The sequence below is a fragment of the Miniopterus natalensis genome, chromosome X (genome assembly GCF_054644295.1).
Source record: "Miniopterus natalensis isolate mMinNat1 chromosome X, mMinNat1.hap1, whole genome shotgun sequence".
NCBI lineage: Eukaryota > Metazoa > Chordata > Mammalia > Chiroptera > Miniopteridae > Miniopterus > Miniopterus natalensis.
The window spans coordinates 53,379,657-53,403,341 of NC_142103.1; the positions used below are offsets into that span (position 1 = coordinate 53,379,657).

At 37.0% G+C, this 23,685-nt stretch overlaps 1 protein-coding gene across 4 annotated transcripts in view; it reads right to left on the bottom strand.

The window, feature by feature from the left end:
* The window catches only part of MTMR8 (myotubularin related protein 8), a 158,838-nt gene that overhangs the window by 40,065 nt on the left and 95,088 nt on the right, over positions 1-23,685 (bottom strand). For all 4 annotated transcript variants that reach the window (XM_087813445.1, XM_087813446.1, XM_016210163.2 and 1 more), the window contains 2 exons: positions 9,366-9,566; positions 6,634-6,762 (listed from right to left, as the gene is read on the bottom strand). In XM_087813445.1, coding sequence (XP_087669571.1) covers positions 6,634-6,762; positions 9,366-9,566 — 330 coding nt within the window. The remainder of the gene's footprint in view (positions 1-6,633; positions 6,763-9,365; positions 9,567-23,685) is intronic.

Here is a 23,685-nt window from a genome sequence, read left to right on the forward strand (position 1 = left end):
TAGGTGATTGTTTCATATGCTATATAAATGTATAATCAGTATGCTGTATACCTGAAACTAATACAAAATTGTATGCCAACAATAATTGAGAAATACATTTTTTTTAAAAGAAGCAATCCTGGATGAACTTTGAGGGTTTTATGCTAAGTGACATAAGTCAGATGGTGACAGACAAATACCGTATGATCTCACATACAAAATCTTAAAAAAAAACCTTACACCTAAAATTAATACAGTATTATATGTCACTTATATCTCAAAATAAAAAGAGATGGGCAAATAATTTGAAAATACTTTTCTCTGAAGAAGATGGCTAATAGTTACATGAAAAAAATGCTCTGTATCGCTAATCATCAGTTAAATGAAAATCAGAACAACAATGTGATACTTCTTCCCTCCTACCCATTTTGATGGTTATTACAAAACAAATAAGCAAACAAGCAAAATTCCAAAAATAAGTGTTGGTGAGGAAATTGAGAAATTGTACCCATTGTGCACTGCTTGTAGGAATGTAAAATTGAACAGCCACTATGAAAAACAGTAAAACAGATCCTCAAAAAATTAAAAATAGAATTACCATATAACCCAGCAATTGCACTTCTGGGTATACTACTCAGAGAATTGAAAGCCAAGACTCACATAGTATTTGTATAAGCATGTCCATACTGGCTTTATTCTCAAGAGCCAAAAGTGGAGGCAACACAAGTGTCCACCAACAGATAAATTGATAAATAATGTCATATAAACATAATGTAATGTTACTCAGACTTAAAAAGGAAGGAATCTGTGACACATGCTACAACATGGATGAACTTTATGCTGAGTAAAATAAGCCAGTCACAACAGGACAAATATTGTATGATTCCACTTATTATAAGGTAACTACAATAGCCAAATTTAGAGAGACAGTAAGTGGAACGGTGGCTGCCAGAGACAGATGCAATGAGTTACTGTTTACTCAGTACAGTTTGTTTTGTAAGATTAAAAATTTTCTGAGGATGGATGTTGCTGACAGTTGTACAAAAATGCGAATGTACTTCATGCCTCTAAACTGTACACTTAAAAATGGCTAAAATAATACATTTTATGTTAAGTATATTTTACCAAATTTTTTTTTTAATGGGGAAAAACAAAATCTTAGAGTGACTCAGAGAATACATTTGAAGATTCAATATTGAAAAAACTTCTTGAAGGTCCCCACCCTAAGTCATTCCTTTTCTATCCCCTCTGCCTCTCATTATTTCCATTTTCATCAGATTGGTGGACATTCTCAGTTTAGTTAAGTTCACCTTCTATTTGACTCAAGGCTGTACTCAAAGACACTGCAGAGATTCTTTCAGTGGGATAATAAAAGCTTACATAGAAACTTGGCCTTTTAAATTCTGCACTTGTGCTATAGCAATAATGGGAATAGAATTGGTCTGAAGGGCTTTGAAAGAAAATTTACCTGCTGTGACTAGAAATAAGTTGTACAAAATTGTTTTAGGAAAAACAATAACAAAAACCAAACTCATAGAAACAGAGAACAGGATGGGGGAAATGGACAAAGGTGGTCAAAGGGTACAAATTTACAGTTATGAGAATGTAATGTATGGCCTGTTATGACACTGTTCTGGCAGAGGAACTATAGATGCTTACTCAGTGTTGCCTGGTGGGAATAGAAGCTGAGGTTCCCACTTGGCTTCCATTGACACTCATGCTGGGGAGGGCCTCCACAGTGCTGTTGCATGGGAGTGGGGACTAGTGCTATGCCGATAGCACCCTAGCAGGGGTAAGCAGAAGTACTTCATTACTTCTCCCAATGATACCACAGTGTGGCCTCACTAATGCTTGGTGGTGGTGAAAGTCCTGATTCTACACTAGTCCTCCTCTGATACTATCCAACTGGGGAGAGGGAGAAATACTTTATCATTGCTGAGTAGAGGTGAAAGTTCATGGTCTCTACATGATCTGTACAGAACAATGCCAGGAGGAGAATATCTAGTGTGGATAAAAATCCCAGCTCCCCACCTGACCACCTCTGTGACACCACCATGGACGGGAGGATGTGGGGATGTTTGGATGCTTTGTTACAGCTTGGTGAGGGTAGAAATCTAGGCTACTTACTTGGACTTTGCTGGCTGGGTGGGGCCACAATTTATTTATGTAGTTTTTGACTAAAGGTGAGCAGTTATGGTCTAAGTTTTCTGTCCTGGTAGGCTATCCCTTTCCTGATCCCTTGGCAAGATAAAACAGGCTCCTCCTAATGCATTTTCCCCCTTGTATCCTTGATGTTTCTGGGTTGTCAGGTTTTTCACCTCCAAGTCTGGGATATATGAAGTAAAAAGAAAACTCATGGAATACACCATAGTGTTGTTCCTTCAGTCCTCTGGACCCTAATCAGTCTCCCTTTTTTTTCTCCACTGTTCATACTAGCTTAATATTTGTTTTATAATATCCAAGGGTTTTAGTTTTACTTAGTGGAGGAACCGGATAAAATATGTCTATTATATATTCCCCTTGATCTGGTTTTCATTTCTCAAAGAAATATAGGAGAATTTTTGGCATTATAATTATCAAGAAGCACTTGTAAATAGCATCACTTCACTGAGGAATTCTCACTTGTAATATCCAAAACTAAGAAGAATAATGGTGGCAACAAAAATGCCTATCACTGTTGACATCACTGAAAATGGTGAAGTAGGGATTTCTAAAACTCCACCTCTTCACTAAAGCAATGATTAAGCAGGCAAAAACAGTAATAATTAACTATTTTGAAAGTTCAGAGCCTAATAAAAAACTTAAAACAATCAGGGAAGTGCTTATTGTACAATAGAGCTGATATATATATTTTTAAAATATATCTTTATTGATTTCAGAGAGAGGAAAAGAGAGAGAAAGAGAGAAACATCAATGATGAGAAAGTCATTGATCGGCTGCCTCTTGCACGCCCCCCACTGGGGATCGAGCCCGCAACCAGGGCATGTGCCCTGACCGGGAATCGAACCCCAATCACCTGGATCCTAGGTCAATGTTCAACTGCTGAGCCAAGCCCGGCCGGGCTAATATATTTTTGATAAGAGTGTGACAATATTTTGACTTACCTGTCAGGCAGCCTTCAGTCCCCAACTTAGCAGCAGCTTTGGGGATGGCAGTTTACATTAACAATGTGACTTTCTGGTGCCAGAAAGGGCATTACAGATGTTTTTATCAAAATACTGTGGTTGTGTATTTTTACCTCTCTGGTATCCCCTGAAGGATGGGCCCAGGGGCTTGTTTTGTCCAACTCAGAACTTCATCAGGGCTGGAGTGGCCTTCCAGACAATATTGAAAGAATTTAAAGGCAAATGTACTACACTTAGCCAACTGAGGCAAGAGATAATAGATGGGGCAAGCAGCTGACATATTGAAAAGTCTGGGAAGAAAGTTTTGGGAAGATGATACATGGGAAAATAAGGACACTAAAATACTCCTGTATATACCTGGGTAGGTAGAAGGCCAGGTACATGCCACAGGATATGCACATGCTAAAAAAGACATGAAAAGACCCTAACCTTTCATGTGTGGCTTGACTTTTAGGCTCTACACTGCAGGAAGTGAAGGCAAGGGGAGAGTTATAAATAGCCTGTATAAGCATCGAAGGTGTACAACAACACAGAGCCAATCTGTAAAAACAGAAAATTATTTTTATTTTTTGGCATTTAAAGAAATCTCTGTCAAATCACTAGCTGACCACTTAACTAATGGAAGGAGAATTCAGTCACTACACATGTTAAAGAATACAGTCTTGACAAAAATAGTTTAGAAAAGTCACTAATCAAACTATAACAACCCACAAGCAGCAACAAACCTTAAAAAGAGGGGACCTGATTTCCAGAATTAACATTTTATAATATTCAAACTGTCCTCTTTTCAACTAAATACTTTAAACCAGTTGTCTTAAATATACTCACAGAACTAAAGAAAACCAGGAAAATGAAATTTCACCAAGTGACGAGTATCAATAAAGAGATAAATTATTAAAAGTAACAAAATAGAAATTCTTGAGATAAAAAGTACAATCAGTGAAATGAAAGACCCACTAGAGGGATACAACAACAGATTAGAGCAAGCAGAAGAATGAACTAACTGGAAGATAGGTCTATTCAGATTGCCTACTCTAAGGGGTAGAAAGAAAAAACAATGATGAAAAGTGAAGTTAGTCTAAAGGACCTGTGGGAAACTATCAAGCATCCCAACACACACATAATGTTAGTCCTAGAAGGATAGAAAGAGGCAGAAAGAATATTCAAAGACATAGGTGAGAAGCATCCTAAATTTGATGAAATATATGAATCCAAATATCTAAGAAGCTCAAGAAACTCCAAGTAGGATGAATTAAAAGAGATTCACAGTGAGATATATTATAATCAAACATCAAAAGACAGAGAATCTTGAAAGCAACAAGACAGAATCTACTCATCACATACAAAGGGACCCTCAATAAGATTAATAGCTCATTTCTCATTGGAAATCACCATAGCAATAATGCAGTGGGATTACATATTTAAAGGGCTAAAAGGAAAAATAAACCGGTCAGCCAAGAATTATATATCTGGCAGAACTATCCTTCAAAGACAAAGGAGAAATTAAGACATTCCCAAATAAACAGGGACTAAAGAAGTTAATCATTAGTACCCTTGCTCTACAAGAAAAAACTTGAAAGAAATCTTTAGGCTGAAATTAAAAGACACTATACAGTAATTCTAAGCCATACAAAGACATAAAGAATACCAATAAAGGTAACTAATTAGATATACAAGCCAGCAATATTGTATTTTTGATTTGTAATTCCTCTTTTATTCCTTAAAATTTTTCAGAAAAAAATTACAAGTCTTTGTTAATGGGCACACAATGTGTAAGATGTAATTTGTGAAAACAATAATATAAAGAAGAGAATGGAGCTGTATAAGAGAATAAGATATATAAGATTTTATATACAATTGAAGCAAAATTGTTATTGATACTAGACAGTTATGAGTTTAAGATGTTAATTACAATCACTAGGGTGACAAATAAGAAAATAACTAATAAATATACAAAAAAAGAAAGAGAAGGGAATTAAAATGGTAAACCTAAAATACTGATTTAACATAAAAGAAAATAGTAATGGAGAAATTCAGGAACAAAAAACATATACATAGAAAATAAGTAGCAAAGTGGCACAAATCCTTTCCTATCAGGAATTATTTTAAATGTAAATAGACTAAATTGTCCAATTAAAAGGCAGAAGTTTGTGAAATGGGTTTAAAAAAATCATGATCTAAAACACGGTCTAAGTATATGCTGTCTTCAAGATTCTCACTTTAGATTCAAAGTGAAAAAGGTTAATGGATAGAAAAAGATATTCCATACAAATGGTAACCAAAACAGAGCTGGTGTGGCTACACTAATGAAGATAAAACAGACTAAGTCAAAAATTGTTACAAGGGACAAAGAAGGACATTATGTATTTATAAAAGGGTTAAGGCATCAAGAATATATAAGTATAAACACATATGTACCTTACAATAAATCTCAAAATATGTATGAAGCAAAAATTGATGGAGTCAAAGGGAAAAACAGACAGTTGATGAAACTGAAGGGAAAAAGATAGTTTTATAGTAATAGCTGGAGACTTCAATATTCTACTTTTTATAATAAATAGAAAAATAAGATGAAAGATTAAAAAAAAGAAAATAAAGGACTTGAATAATATTATATGTCAATTTGAACTAGCAGACCTACTAGAACACTACACCTCAAAAAGCGGAATACACATTCTTCTGAAATAATACACATAATTTACAAAACAGGTATCATTCTCAAAGATATGACTTATGTTAGGTCTTAAAACAAGTTGTAATAAATTTAAAAAGAATAAAATCATGCCAAGTATATTCTCTGGCCAAAGTGGAATAAAATTAGAAATCAATTACAATTACAAAAGGAAAATAACAGAATTCACAAACGTGTAAAAACTAACACACACTTAAACACCAATTGATCAAAGAAGTCATAATGGAATTTAAAAAATACTCTGGGAAGTTGTAGAGAGGGCAATTTTGCAAGAAAATAAAAAGCACCCAAATTAGAAAGAAAGAAGTAAAAGAATCTCTATTTAGAAATGACATGATCTTATATATACAAAATCCTAAGGAATACACAAAATAAACTATTAGAGCTAATAAACATATTCAACCATCTTGTACTCCATTCACTTGAAGTCAGTGAACACAACAACCTCTATTTATGGTTTTTTTGGAAAAGTACAGCAAACAATAGCAACACTTTCTATTTCTCTTTCTTTCTCTATGTTGGGGAAAAGGCTGGGAAAGAGGAAGAAGTTACAAGGAAAGACTAAGAGGAATAAAGCAAGCTACATCCTGACTGGCTGTATTACTACAAATCAACTATTATTTCTAGTTTATTTCCCTATTCAAGTAATAGCAAATCACTGAAAATCAAAAGAAGGGTGGTCCTGTTTTCAGGGGCAGCAAGGAATGGGTGATGTGGGGAGAGTGTCCTGTTCCACAGCCAGGCTTATGGAGATGATGGTAGCTATACAAGGAGAGGCAAAGCAGCTGAGGCCTTGGGGCCTGCTGCAAGAAAGGAGGGGGCAGCATAGGAACTTACTGAATGTTGTAGGGCACAGTACTAGGATTGAGCACCCCATACATAGTGAAGCCTTTATAGAGAGGGTTCCTGAAGTCTGGTTTCCTCTGAACCAAGAACGGCCACACAGAATGGGTTTTCTCATAGATTCTGTCAAAAAAGAAAAACAAGTCAAAAAATTAAAAATAGCAAGCAAGTAATCTCAATAGTCCTGTTGAACATGATAATCAGACAAATTTTACTAATAAGTAACCCAACTCAAGAGAGATGGATAGGATATGATAGAAGGAAAATGGTAATAAGGGGCTAATGAGCACTGATTGAATAATGAACTTTCTAGACTTCGATTTATCCATTTTTTTTAACTCCTTATAATTTATCCATGTTTAAAATGAATAAGAGGTTAGAGAGTTCCACATTGGAGAGCCTCTGCTGTGGAGTAGCTATGTGATCTTAGGAATGACCCTAGGTTTCTCTGGGCCTGTCTTCTCATTCATATAAGGTGTCCTCTAAGGTCTCTTCCAAATCTAGGAGTCTATGAACTGATCACCTTTTAAAAAATCTGGAGTCATTTTTGAAATTCTGGTAAGTTAACAGACAGCCTAGAAGGTGAATTTCTGGATCTTCTATATTTCATCTTATTTCAAGCTAGCTTCTCCTCCTCTCAGAAGGAATAAAACCGTGAAAGACAATTCGTAATTTATATTAGCAAATATTTGTGAATTATACTATGTGAGCAGCTAAAGACTGTGATATTTATATTGTAAGACTAACTCTTTTTTTAAAAAATATATCTTTATTGATTTCAGAGAGAGGAAAGGAAAGGGAGAGAGAGAGACAGAAACATCAATGATGAGAGAGTCACTGATCGAGCCCACAACCCGGGCATGTGCCCTGACCGGGAATAGAACCCCGATCGCCTAGGATCCTAGGTCAACGCTCAACCACTGAGCCACGCCTGGCCAGGCTGTAAGACTAACTCTTATACCTTAGTTGAGACCATGAGACCTTGCTCACCAAGCAAGTAAGCCCCTTAGTTAACACTTGAGAAAGCATGGAATCCACTGATCCCCAATGAGAACTGCTGTGTAACCATGCACAGGAAGGTCATTTGCACACACTGTTTCAAGGAAGAGAACAAAGCAGAGTGGTATGGATGGTAGGACCTAAAATTGTAAAATTAGTAATGAGAAAACCAGACAAAAATTAATTTGCTAAAGGTCACATAGCTAGAAGGTAACAGCCAAAATTTGGACCCAGGTTTCTCTGGTTCTAGAGTCCATGCTTTTCCTTTTATGAATGAATGATACTTCTGCTTGTTTTAAGTAATAACTATTTTAATATGTGCTAAAATGTTCAACTTTTGTACTTTTACATGGAGATTCAGATTTGTGTGAGGAATGGGTGTAGGATATATTAGCCTAATTTTAAGAAGATGGAAAAAAGAATATGGACCCTGACCAGTGTGGCTCAGTTGGTTGCAGCATCGCCCCATACACCAAAAGTTGGTGGGTTCAATTCCTGGTCAGGGCACATACCCAGGTTGTGGGTTCAATCTCAGATTGGGGTGTGTGTAGGAGGGAACTGGTAGATGTTTTTCTCTCACATTGATGTTTCTCTTTCTCTCCTTTCCACTCTCTAAGGTCAATTAAAAAAAAGAATATGGAAAAGATCTTGAGTTTTAATGCCTAGACAGAATTAATGTGTCTAAAAGCATTTTGGAAAAGGCTAAGAAAGGTCTGGTTGCAAAAGAGAAACATGCATAGAAGTTACTAAGTAAGTACAAATGTTAAAGCACCAAGATCCATCACTGTTCTCTGTATTGACAAGAAAACCTAATCACAAAGAGGTGAAATCATCCAGGATACTTCAGAGGTACTTGAGAACTTAATTTAGCCAACAGTTAAATTAACTTAACCAATAGCTGTGAAACAAAAATGGGTAGTGAGATAGCTACTTCCCTATTTGTTTCTTTGTCTCTAAAACAAGACGACTACTGCTCACAGAAACTCTGTATTGTCAAACTCAAAAAGTACTTATGCTTTGGATATTGTGGGAATGTTAGAGTTCAAGTTCAGTGCAAATTCTATGACTTACAGGAGCTGGAAAGATAACATTAGAAGTGGGCTGATAATAAATATTAGGGAGTAGTGAGAACTGTAGCCAACAAGAGTGGGTTTGCCTCATCCAAGTTAAGCAGCTGATATTCAGCTCTGAGTATTAGCATGAGAAAATGCAGGTCCAATGTTGCCACAACTCTTGATTTTTCAGGAGAATATCTTCACACAATGGCATTTCCTTTTAGGACAAAATCCTAAAATAACTGGATTTTTATGTGAATTATCCTGATATTTAAATGTTAGCAACTAATTCACAGTTTAAAATATATTCCACAGACTAAACAAAATATGCTTATTGAGCTAGATTTGGCTTATAAGCTGCCATTTTGTGATCTTTGATACAAGTGATGAAGGTCTACTCATGCATGCATAGCAAATGATTCGTTACAAAGTTATTGCACATCCATTGTTTTATTGGTTACTCATGATTTCTCTGAAAAGTAGGTATCATTATCCTTATTTTACAGATGAGGAATCTGAGGTTCTGAGGAATCCCCATGCAAAAACTGAGTGCTTTGCGCTTCAAAAGCTCTTTCTGTCATTGTCATCTCCTCCCCTTTCCTGAACTGCTGTCCCAAATTCAGGGTGGTTGGCACATTCCTTTTGTAGTGTTCTCTCACAAACTGAATTCACCTCAAATCTTCCCGATCCTTCTGGCAGTTTCCAAGGAAGTTCCCAAATTGGCAGGAAAAAACATGGTCATGGATCTCCAGCAGGAAGATTTCATTAAACTCAAAGGCACAAGGAAATTGTTCCATTAATTGCCAGATACAGTCTAGGAACTGGGTGAAGATAGGGGATACTTCTTTAGAGTCCCCATCCAGATGGCCACACCTGAAAGATGCCAAATAAAGGTAAAAAAGACAGTGGTTAACATCAGGGATTACACTGTTTAGAATAGGCTATAATGAGGTCACATTTTGTCTTTGTTGGTGTTGGCAAAGAAACACTTGAAGCCAAAATGCTACCCAGAATCTCAAAGCTTGTTAAACTCAACAGGCTTCTTAACTTCACTATCATCCAGATTATAAGGCCTTTGGTCATCTAATCTATTTCCTCTTACACCATTTATATAATAGAACTTTCTCCAATGATAGAAATGTCCCATATCTATGTTGTCTAATATGGCAGTCACTAACTAATTAAGCACTTGAAATGTGGTTAGTGTGATTGGGGAACTGAATTTTTAATTGTAGTATTAATTTTAATTAATTTTAATTTAAACAGCCACATTTAACTCTATGTGAGCAAGGATGACATCTATGTTGTTTACTGTACAGTTCTTGATACAAAATAGGTATTTAATAAACACTTATTAAATGAATGAACAAACCCCATCCTAAAACTGTTTAATGTTTCCTCTCTCATGATGCCCTCTTTACCAACTCTAATATCTACTATAAATCCTATTCCACTGGAAACAAACATGACTCCTCAACTTCTACATTGTATGTTCTACCTTCTGATTTAATTAAAATAAGCCTCACTAAGGACACACCTCTTCCTGCAGCCCAAATCAAATGGAGGATGCTCATTATTCTACTCTCCACATGCCATAATCCTAAAACAGGGCAAATGTGGGATTAACTTTCTCCATGCTCCTACCACTGTTTTCTCCTACTCCTTTCTACTCTTCAAAAGACTTCCATTATTGGTCACGCTGTTTAGCTTACATTGCCTTCCTCACTGTTGTCTTCTACCAATTTTTGGAATTGGCTATAATGAGGTCACTATTTTCTGAAGAATCTGACTCCTGTCTTAAGTCTTATCTTTAGGGTCCACACAGATAACCTACACTGGCTTAGCAGGTTCCTTACCTCACTCAAATCAAATTATATTAACTGAAGTTTTCCTCTACTTCACTATCAGCCTCCCATATCCATGGCCACAGGATGGTTCTTGAAGTTACCTAGAGGTTCATACCCCACTTTGAAACTTCAATCTCAATATCCTACTCTGACCACAATATATTTCCAAATGCTGCTGATATTACTTCCTCCAATCCTCATCTCTGGACCTCTCAATCTGCCAGATTCCTAGTGGCTTCCCTTTCTTCCTTATCTAGCCTATACTTTATGGTCTTCTCCATCAACTAATCTCTCCCCATTTTCTTCAGATTTCTGGTCTTTCTTGTCATTATTCTGATTCAAAATAGAGGACCTTAAAAAGCTATGTTCTGCACGCTAAAATCTGGACTGATGAAGGCTATTTGAGAATATAATAAAATCATGCAAACTGATGCCATGTAAAATAATGTCTCCTGTGACATCAGAGAAATGGTGGCATGAGAGATCCCCTTCACCTATCTCCTTGAAATTTCAACAATTTAAACAGCTATAATGTGACAAAGGATTCTCTGCTCAACATAAAGGCATGCCTGAGGGATCTGCACATTGAAACATCTGAAGGTGGGCAACTGGGAACAAACGGGGGAGGTAAGGAGAAGGGCTAAGATGAGCCATAGATGTAGGCTTGTAGCCAGAAGCTCGTGGCAAGGCTCAACCCAGAGACAGGAGGAATTGGATGGTGGCTGGCAATCCTTTCAGCTGGGATGAGCAGAGAGATTCAGTAGGTATTCCTACAAGAGTGAGCAGTACAAGCTGCAGCTGAACCAAGAGACCTGGGAAGGACACAGCACAGGGGTGTTGCCATCATTGTTGGGTAGTCACCATGCACACAGAGAAACAAAGCTATGGAGCTCTGCCACTACACAGACTCCCAGAGCTTCCCTGCCTTTGCCCTTGGTGTTGGACTGTGGAGCACATTATCAGCAAACCCAAGAACTGGTACTACAGAATCACTATTTTCCAAGAACAAAGGATGCATGCCATGACTGGTCTCAGGTCAGGGCGGGGGGGGGGAGGGGGTGACCCTGCAGAGCTCCAAGTATGCCATTACTGGGAGGGGAAAACAAAAAAGGTGGCCAGGCTCCCACAGCCAACCCAACCCCCACTCATCATGGCTACAATGATGGCAGCCAGAGACTATGGGGGTGAGCACTGGGGTTTGAGAGAGCTAAAAACTTGTGATTCAATACTGCCTACAGAAAAATAATAATTTTTGCATTAATATGCTAGAGGAGTGCCACTCATACATAGATGACTAGACAGAGAAGAAATTCACCAAATACCCTGAATTACTATGATAGCCAGGTGGCTCAAAAAGAAAACAAAAAATCACCAGAAAGCAAACTTAAATAAATGGAAATAAGTAATATAAATAACAAAAAAATCAATACTGCAGTTCTGAAAATACTTGATGAGATGTGAGAAAATACAGGCAATTTAATGCACTCAGAAAACAAATTAATGAGCAAAATGAAGACTTTACTAAAGGCACTGAAACTATTAAAAAAAAAATGGAAATCTTGGAGTTGAAGAACTCAATAAAATAGGCCAGGAATGAACTAGCGAGCATACGAAATATAGCTGACCACATGGAGGAAAGAATTAGTGACATAGGAGATAGAAATCTAGAACTGATATAGAAGAAATAAGAAAGAGATTTGAGTGTAAAAAAATGAAAACACTATACAAAATCTGACTCCATCATAAAGGGCAATATAACAACAAGAGGCATACCAGAAGAAGAAGAGAGGGAAAAGGGAATCGAGAGCCTGTTTAAACAAACAGGTGATGAAAACCTCCAAAACCTATGGAAAGAGCTAGATCCTCAAAACCAAGAAAAAAACCAGAATACCTAGTTACCTCAATCCAAAGAGGCTTTCTCCAAGGCACAATGTTTTAAAACTGTCATAAATTAATGACAAAAGCAGTTCCACTTTTAATTTTTTTGAGGAACCTCCATACTGTTTTCCATAGTGGCTGCATGAGTGATCATCAATAGATGAGTGGATAAAAATCTGTCAGGGGAGAGGGAAGATGGCGGCACTCTAACAAGAAGCAGAGCGCCCTTGTACCCCACCATGGACTGGATTTACCACTAAAGTACTCCACAACCAACTTAGAAAAACAAGAGAAAAATACCTGAGTGGACATATTTTGAGTAAGGAGTACTGAAGAAACATCATAGAGTCTGGTGAGGGGGGTCTGTAGAAAGGGGGAGTCCCCCTGAAGCCAGTGCTGGGCTCCGTGGCCCGAGGGTTAGAGGCTGCAAAGCTCCCTCCCCTTGGGAGTGTGGACTGGCATCCAAAAGTTGGGATCTCAAACCCAGAGTGGAGGAGAAGGGAGGGAGAGCCCATACAGGGCAGGCAGAGGGAGCCAGGAGAACACTGTGCTTGCGAGGTGGGGACCAGGCCTTTCCAGTGAAACATTGTGCCTAATGGTGGAAGACAGGACAGGACGCTTTCACCCCTCGTACTGACCATGGGAAAGGCTGTCCCACAGTGTGTGGCTTCCCAATACAAAGGGGCAAGAAGGCTTCACTAAGCAGCCACCTACAGGGACCCTCTGCTTTGCTGTAAGGCATTGTGCAGAACCCCATAAAGCATTTGAACTGTGTGGCACAGGGAAGGGGAAAAGAGCCCTCTCACTGCAAGAGACAGACCGGAGATGCCGATGGGATGGATTGAGTCTCCAGCTGCCAGAGCTGCCAGTGGGGTGGATGGGGATGGGGATTCCAGCCACCAGAGAGAGACTGGAGCAACCAGTGGGGTGGATCGGGTCTTCAGCTGCTGGAGCAGCCTGTGCTGCGAATCTGGGATTTCTGACCCACAGTGAGGGGAGCCTGGATAACATGCAAGGAGCTGCCTCAGTTTTACTGAGATCAGCTGTGCAGGGGAGTGGTGTGGGACTGACTTTGTGACCGTTCCTGCTTGGTACCAAGCAGCGGGGATGACGGGGCCTTGCAGGGTACATTCTGTGCCTGTGTTGCTTTGTGCCTTTTTGAGTTTTTTATTACTGTGGTGTCCACTTTCCTGGCTTGCACTGGGGAGACAGATCAGTGAAAGCTGGGGTTTGGTCTACATAGTGGAGAGTTTGAAATAAGGACCCCGTGAGATCAGCAAACAGATGCAGGAAAGAAGGGATGGTGCACGCTTACCTCTCCTGCAGACTAGGAGCACCATTCACAAGAGGAAAGGGGTTGGTTTAGCTCACTGAAACCCCAGATATCCCCTGCAGGGCACAGTCCTGAGGGGGAAGGGAGAACAGCTCACAGGAGGACAATATAGGACTCTCCGGGATTATTGTTTGGGAACTAGAAGAAAAGCTTAAAACCCCTTCTAGGGGCTGGGCAGGCAAAGTGCTCATAGGAGTCTCTTTTAATCAAATCCGCTGAGCCCAGGACACTGAAACTGCCAATACAGAAAAGGCAACAGACTGAAGTCAATCTGAAACTGCAGCAGGCCATTGTATGGGGAACTAGAATTGGAGGATAGCGTAGACACTGAGGAATCGACTTTGAAGCAGAGAGTAACTTCTCCACAATGAGTGCCTGACAGTGAAACCTCTAAGTAAGGGGAGCAATAGCCAGAGCTACAGTAGCTTCTCTGTACCTAAACAGTCTCTTCAGAAGACTCTGGAGTAAGATCAGGCAACCACAAGGGGGAGGCAAAATAGCTGACAAGTGGAGGTGGCCCACAGAGAGCATCAGACTAGCCAACTACATAAGGACATCAGAGCCAAACCTAAACAGCTCCTAACATTGGCTGATACACAGTACCTCCCAGAACCAAAATATGTATACAAAACAGTGAGCCTCAGACAACATAAGTTGTCCAGACAAACCTCATCTGATTGACTTTGTTGTTTTTCGAAAAAAGAGAAAAACTTTTCAAATTTTTTAATTCTTTTAAATTTTTAAATTAATTTTTTGAAATTTGCTTTGCTATGCTGTATTTTTGTTTGCTTGTTTTTGCTTTGTTTTGCTGTCCTATTATCAAGATTATCATGATATTCTCTGCTTAATTGCTGGGATATTATCATTATAACCAACAAGTTTACTGCTTTTCTCTAATGTTTCCCCCACATGTCTTATTGGATTCCTTCCCTGCCTTGCCTTATCTCTCTCTCTTCCCTGTTCCAATGGCATTACTTTTTCTTTTCTTTTTTTCTCGTTCTATCTTTTCTTTTTCTCCCTTTTTAGTCTCTGTCTTCCTCTCTTGTTTGTTTGTTTGCTTCTCTTTCTCACTTTATTTTAATTTTTTTATTTTTCAACTATTTTCCTAGTCCTACGATCTACTCATAATTTTTTGATCGTCCTTCTTTCAGAATCTTTTCTATGCCCCTTTTACATCCCAGTAGCTACTCTATTTTTTACTTTTCATTATATTTTATTGTTACTATTTTTTATTTCTCTTTACTATTAGCAATAATATCCTTTGCTTTCTCTCATTCTCTCTCTTTTTGTTTTTGTTTCCTTGTTTGTTTGTTGGGTTTTTTTTGCTTGTTTTTTGCTTTAGCATTTGTGTTCTCGCTTAGCTCTCCCAATTCTACTTGCACTTGGGATGTTTTCATTGTGATTATCAGGACATTTTGTAAGATACTGCTTGTTTTCTGGTAGTTTGTTTGTGTTTTGTTTTGCCTTACCAGCACCTGCACAACAGCTCACATGACGTGGTTGGAGCTAAGAAACACAGTTAGCCAACCTCAGAGGAGAATCATCCCAAGAACAGGTCAACAACAATCTAGAACCGATCACAACAGGAAAGCCCAAAGAACCCACAAAAGGGACACCCACAAAAAGGACAAGTCTAGAGAAAAGAGCTCAGAAGTATAAGGAAAACATACCTCTGAGCTTCATTGGACAAAAATTTCAAAATCACACCCCACAAGACTGGGAGACAGCAAATATATCTATTATACAGACACAAACACTAAGAGTCACTAAAAAGAGGAGACAAAGAAATAACTACCAAACTAAAGAAAAACAAAAATCACCACAAAAATATCCTTGATGAGATGGAGTTAAGCAAGTTATCAGATATAGAGTTCAGGGTAATGGTTATAAAGATGCTCAAGGAAATTAATAAGAACAATAAGACACTTAATGGAAAGGTCAAGGAGCTTAGTGAAAACAAGAAAAAAAGCTAGATATTAAAAATAAGAACCAAGTAGAAATGAAGACTACTGTACCTGATATTAAAAACATGAAGGCAGGAATTAAAAGCAGACTCAATGAAGCAGAGGATAAAATAAGTGACTTAGACGACAAGGTAGAAAAAAACACTCAGAGCAGCAAAAAGAAAAAACCATTTAATAAGCATGAGGAAAGTCTAAGGGAACTTTGGGACAATGTGTGCCCGAACAACAATTGCATCGTAGGATTATCAGAGGGGGAGAAAAGTGAGCAAGGATTAGAGAACTTGTTGGAGGAAATAATGACAGAAAACTTCCCTATGATGGTGAAGGAGAAAGCCACACAAGTTCTGGAAGCACAGAGGGTTCCAAACAAGAGGACCCCAAAGAGATCCATTCCAAGATGCATTATAATTAAATGGCAAATGTTAAGGACAAAGAGAGAATATTAATGGCTGCAAGAGAGAGACAAGCAGTGACCTATAAGGAGATACTCAAAAACTGACAGCACGTTTCTCAACAGGAACACTTCAGGCCAGAAGGGAGTGGCATGAAGTTCTCAAAGTAATGAAAAGCAAGAAGCTGAAACCATGACTACTTTATCCAGCAAGGATATTATTTAACATTGAAGGTGAAATAAAGAGCTTCGCAGACAAAAGAAGGCTATAAGAGTTCAGTACCACCAAACTAGCATTGCAAGAAATGATAAAAGGACTGCTTTAAGAAAAAGAAAGAACATCAGCAAAAAGGGGGAAAATGGAATTAAATAGGTATATATAAATAGTAACCTTAAACATAAATGGAATAAATGCTTCAAACAAAAGACAGAGGGTAGCTGAATGGATAATAACACAGGACCCATACAAATCTTGTCTACAAGTGACCCACCTGAGAGCAAGAGATTCACACAGGCTGAAAGCGAATGGATGAAAAAAATATTACATGAAAATGGAAACAAAAAAAAAGTTGGAATAGCAATACTTATTTCTGACAAAACAGACTTCAAAACAAAGATCATAAGAAGACACAAAGAAGGTCACAACATAATAGTAAAGGGATCAATAATACAGGAGGAAATAACCCTTATAAATATATATGCACCCAATATAGGAACACCTAAATATATAAAAAATTTCTTGGTGGACTTTAAGGAGGAGATTAACCACAACACAATAATAGTGGAGAACTTTAACACCCCACTGTCAGCATTGAACAGATCATCAAGACAAAAAAATCAAAGGGAAACAGAGACCTTAAATGACAGACTAGATCTAATGGATTTAATTGACATTTACAGAACATTTCATCCCAAAGCATCAGAATACACATTCTTCTCAAGTACACAAAGAACATTCTCAAAAACAGACCACATGTTAGGGCACAAAGCAAGTATCTACAAGTTGAAGAACAATGAAATCATATCAAGCATCTGTTTGGATCACAATGCCATGAAACTAGAAATCAATCACTATAAAAAACCTCAAACCTCAAAAATATTCAAACACATGGAGACAAAATAGCATGTTATTAAACAATGAATGGGTTACAACTGAGATAAAGGAGAAATCAAACACCTCCTGGAAAAAAAACAAAAATGAATAGACAACAACCGAAAATCTATGGGACACAGCAAAAGAACTACTGAGAGGAAAGTACATAGCAGTACAGGCATACATCAAGAAACAAGATAAAGCTGTACTAAACCATCTAATACAACAACTAAAAGAACTAGAACGAGAACAGCAAGAAAAGCGCCGAGGAAGTAGAGGAAGGAAAGATCAGAAAAGAAATTAATGACTTAGAGACTAAAAAAACAATACAAAACATCAATGAAACCAAGAGCTGGTTCTTTGAAAAGATAAATAAGATTGATGAATCTTTAGACAGACTCACCAAGAAATAAAGAGAGTGGACTCAAATAAATAAAATCAGAAATGAAAGAGGCAATATAACAACTGGCCCAACAGAAATACAAAGGATTGTAAGAAAATACTATGAGCAACTATATGACAACAAACTGCACAACATGGGTGAAATGGACAAATTCTTAGAAGCATACAGTCTTCCAAAGCTGAATTAGAAAGAGGCAGAAAACCTGAATAGGCCAATAAAAACTAATGAGATTGTAGCAGTAATCAAAAAAATCCCAGTAAACAAAAGTCCTGCACCAGATGGATTTACAAGCAAGTTTTAGCAAACATTCAAAGAAGGATTAACACCTATTGGCGTCAAACTATTCCAGAAATTCAAGCAGAGGGAAATATCCTAACCTCTTTTTATGAGGCCAGCATCATCCTAATCCCAAAACCAGTTAAAGACACTGCAAAGATAGAAAATTACAGACCAGTATCCCTGATGAACATAGATGCTAAAATCCTCTATAAAATACTAGCAAACAAGATCCAGCAATACATTAAAAAGATCAAACACCACGACCAAATGGAATTTATTCTGGGGTGGCAAGGTTGTTATAATATTCTCAAATCAATAAATGTGATACATCACATTAACAACGTGAAGGACAAAAATCATAGGATCGTATCAATAGATGCAGAAAAAACATTCAACAAAATCCAGAACCCATTTTTGATAAAAGCTCTCAGGAAAGTGGGAATAGAGGGAACATATCTCAACATAAAAAGGCCATATACGACAAACCTATAGCCAACATCATACTCAATGGTGAAAAACTAAAACATTTCCCTTAAAAACAGGAACAAGACAGGGATGTCCGCTTTCACCACTCTTATTCAGCATAGTACTGGAAGTCCTCATCACAGCCATTAGACAGGAAGAAAACATAAAAGGTATTCAAATTGGAAAGGAGGAAGTAAAACTGTCATTAATTGAAGATGAAATGATATTGTACATAGAAAATCTAGAGACTCTGCCAAAGTACTACTAGATTGAATAAATGAATTCAGCAAGGTAGCTGGATACAAAATTAACATATAGAAATCAATGGCATTTTTATACACCAACCATGAACTCTCAGAAAGAGAAACTTAAAAAACAATATCATTTACCATTGCAACTAAAAAAATAAAATACATAGGGATAAGCCTAACCGAGGATGTAAAAGACCTGTACTCGGAAAACTACAGGACACTGAAAAAAAAATAGAGGAAGATATAAACAAGTAGAAGAATATATCATGTTCATGGATGGAGAAATTAATATTGCTAAAATGTCGATACTACCAAAAACAATTTATAGATTCAATTCAATTCCTATTAAAATACCAACAGCATATTTCACAGACCTAGAACAAATAATTCCAAAATTTATATGGAACCAAAACAGACCCTGAATAGCCGCAGCCATCTTGAGAAAGAAGAACAGAGTGGGAGGGATCACTTTACCGGATATCAAACTGTACTACAAAAGCATTTCAATGAAAACAGCCTGGTATTGGTACAACAACAGACATATAGATCAATGGAACAGAACAGAGACCCCAGAAATAGACCCACACCATTATGGTCAGTTAATATTTGAGAAAGGAAGCAAGAGCATACAATGGAGTAAAGATAGTCTGTTCAATAAATGGTGCTGGGAAAATTGGACAGGTACATGCAAAAAAATGAATCTAGATCACGAAATTACTCCATACACAAAAATAAATTCAAAATGGATAAAAGACTTAAATGTAAGTTATAAAACCATAAAAATCCTGGAAGAAAACACAGGCAGGCAAGTTACAGTCATCTCACATAGTGGAATTTTCACTGCTACATCTCCTAGGGCAAGAGAAACAAAAGAAAAAATAAACAAATGAGACTATATCAAACTAAAAAGCTTCTGCACAGCCAAAGAAATCATCCTCAAAACATAAAGGACCCCCACAGTATGGGAGAACATATCTGCCCAGGATGTATCTGATCTGATAAAAGACTAATTTCCAAAGTGTACAAAGAACTCAAACAACTCAGCAAGAGGAAGAGAACCAACCCAATTAAGAAATGGGTGAAGGGCCTGAATAGACACTTCTCTAAAAAGGACATAGAGATGGCCAGGAGACATATGAAAAAATGCTCAAAGTCACTAATCATCAGAGAGATGCAAATTAAAACCACAATGAGTTATCACTTCATACCTGCCAGAAGGGCTACCATCAACAAATCCACAAATGACACATGCTGGGGAGGATGTGAAGAAAGGGGAACTCCGGTACACTGCTGGTGAGAATGCAGACTGATGCAGCCACTATGGAAAACAGTATGGAGGTTCCTCAAAAAATTAATAATGGAACTGCCCTTTGATCCAATGATCCTACTTCTAGGAATATAATCTAAGAATCCTGAAACCCTATTCAGAAAGAGTATATGCACCCCCATGTTCATAACAGTGGAATTTACAATAGCTAAGATCTGGAAACAGCCCAAGTGCCCATCAGTAGATGAATGGATAAAAAAGCTGTGGGACATTTACACCATGGAATACTGTGCAGCTGTAAAGAATTAGGATCTCCTACCCTTTGGGACAACATGGATGGACCTGGAGAATATTATGCTAAGCAACATAAGCAGGGCAGAGAAAGGAAAATTTTACATGATCTCACTTATATGTGGAATCTAAAGACCTTAATAAACGGATGAAAAAAATAGGTTCAGTGACATGGAAGCAGGGATCACACTGACGAATCTCAGAGGGAAGGTGGGAGTTGGTGGAGAGAGATTAACCAAGGACACTGACAATAATGTAGTGAGGGACTGGCAAGGGGGGTGGGTTCTGGGTGGAAGGGGTCAATGGGGAGAAAAGGGGACATCTATAATATTTTGAACAATAAAAAATAATAATAAAATAAAAATTAATGACAAAGAAAGAATTCTCAAGGCAGCCAGGGAAAAGAAGAAAGTACCCTATTTAAAAAAGCCCATTAGATTATTACCGGACTTCTCTGCAGAAACCGCACAAGTCAGAAGAGAGTGGAACCAAATATTCAGACTACTGAAAGCAAGAAATTGCCTGCCAAGAATAATATATCCAACAAAGTCATGCTTTAAATATGAAGGAAAAATAAAGACTTTTCCAGATACACAGAAACTGGGAATTTATCGCCAAAAGACCTCCACTGCAGGATATAGTCAAGGGGGTTATTCTACCTGAAATAAAGACCAAGAAAGGTCACAAAACTATGAGTAAGAGCACCAACAACTTTACAGCAAAAACAGGGATAATTTGTGACAACAAAACCACAAAAGGAGAAGGGCTAAAGGTCTGAATTTGCAAAGGATATCAGATGTGTACAGAAGAAAAATGATACTGTATATATGAAACTTTCTTTTTCATAAACCTAATGTTAACCGCACACACACACACACACACACACACACACACACACAAAACAACAAAAAATGAGACAGATAGCTTCAAAACAAGAGGAAACAGAGGAAAGAAGTATGGAATACCACCAAACAAAAACAATAGATAGAAACACAAACAAAAAGAACCAATAGAGGCATAGATCTATTAGAAAACAAAAGATAAAATGCCTATAGGAAATCCTCACATATCAATAATTACCCTAAATATAAATGGAATGAAATTACAAAAAGGTACACAATAGTAGATCCGATCAAACAATAAAACTCAACCATGAGCTGCCTTCAGGAGCACATTTAAACTGCAAAGAAAAAGTTAGATTCAAACTGAAAGGGTGAAAAATCATTCTCCAAGCTAATAATATCCACAGAAAATCAGATGTATCCATACTTATATCTGACAAAATAGATTTCAAGAAAACAAAGGTAACAAGAGACAAAAATGGACATTTTATAATGATAAAGAGAACACTGCATCAAGATGTAACACTTCTTAACATACGTGCACCCAATCAGGGAGCACCAAAATATATAAAGCAACTACTCACAGAACTAAAGGGAGAAACTGTCAACACAATCATAGTTGGGACCTTAATACTCCATTGACAGCTCTAGATAGATCATCCAAACAGAAAATCAATAAAGAAATATCATCTTTAAATGACACACTAGACCAAATGTACATAATTTACACTCACAGAGCCTTTCATACCAGAACATCAGATCATACATTCTTTTCCACTTCACACAGAACGTTTTCAAGGATAGGCCATATTTTGGATCACAAACCTAGACTCAACAAATTCAAGAAAATTGAAATTTAATGAAGCATATTCTCTGACCACAATGCTTTGAAATTAGAAAACAACTTCAAAAAGGAAGTAAAGAAACCCACAAATACGTAGAGATTAAAAAACATACTACTAAAAAATGACTGAGTCAAAGAAGAAATAAAAGGTGAGGTGAAAAGACATATATAGAGGCAAATGAGAATGACAATACAACACATCAAAACTTCTGGGATACAGAAAAAGCAGTAATAAGAGGGAAGTTTATATCATTACAAGCCTATCTCAAACAAGAGAAATCCCAAGTAAACAACCTAACATCACATCTTAAAGAACTAGAAAAAGAACAAAAGCAACCCAAAGTCAGCAGAAGAAAGGAAATCATAAAATTTAGAGCAGAATTGAATGAAATAGAAAACAAAAAGACTATACAAAAGATTAATCCAACAAAGAGCTGGTTCTTTAAAAAGATTAATAAAATTGACTAATCTCTGGTTAGACTCACTAAGAAAAAAAGAGAAAAGACTCATATAAACATAATCAGAAATGAAAAAGGAGAAGTTACCACTGACATCACAGATATACAAAAGATCATACTAAAATATTATAAAAGACTACATGCTACCAAATTCACTAACCTAGAAGAAATGGATAATTTCATAGAAATGTATAACCTTCCTAGACTAAATCATGAAGAACTGGAAAATCTAAGTAGACCAATCAATAGTGAGGAAATTGAAACAGTTATCAAAAGCTTCCCCCAAAATAAAAGTCTAAGACCAGATGGCTTCACCAGGGAATTCTACCAAACATCCAAAGAAGATTTGATACCTATCCTTCGAAAACTCTTCCAAAAAATTGAAGAAGAGACAATACTTCCTAATACATTTTGTAGGGTTAACATAACCCTGATACCAAAATCTGGTAAGGATAACATAAAAGAAGAAAACTACAGACCAATACGTCTGATGAATACAGATGCAAAAATCCTAAACAAAATACTAGCAAATCAAATACAGCAGTACATCAAAACAAATAATACATCACGATCAAGTGGAGTTCATTCCAGGGGCACAAAGATGATTCAACATATAAAAACTGATCAATGTAATAAACCACATTAACAAAATAGAGGATAAAAATCATATGATCGTATCAATAGATGCAGAAAAATCATTTGATAAGATACAACATCCATTTATGATGAAAACAATAAAATAGGTACAGAAGAAATGTACCTCAACATAATAAGAGCCATATATGACAAACCTTCAGCCAATATCATATTCAATGGTGAAAAACTGAAAGCTTTTCCTCTTAAAATCAGAGAAAAGACAGAGATGCCCACTCTCACCATTCTTATTCAACATAGTTCTGGAAGTCCTAGCCAGAGCAACCAGGCAAAAGAAAGAAACAAAAGGTATCCAAATTGGGAAGGAAGAAGTAAAAGTGTCACTTTTTGCAGATGACATGATTCTATATACAGAAAACCCTAAAGACTCTACCAAAAACTATTAGAAACAATAAACAAATACAGTACAGTTGGAGGATATAAAATCAGTATCAAAAGAGATTGAAAAAGATGCAATGAAATTGAAAAACAGTCTGTTTTCATGGTTTGGAAGAATCCACATAGTTGAAATGGCCATAGTACCCAAAGGAATATACAGACTTAATGCAATCACCATCAAAATACCAATGCCATTTTTTAAAGAAATAGAAAAAAAAATTATCACAATTGTATAGAACTACAAAAGACTCCCAACAGTCAAGACAATCCTGAGAAAAAATACTAAGCTGGAGGTATCACACTACTTGACTTCAAATTATACTACAGGACTATGATAATCAAAACAGCATAGTA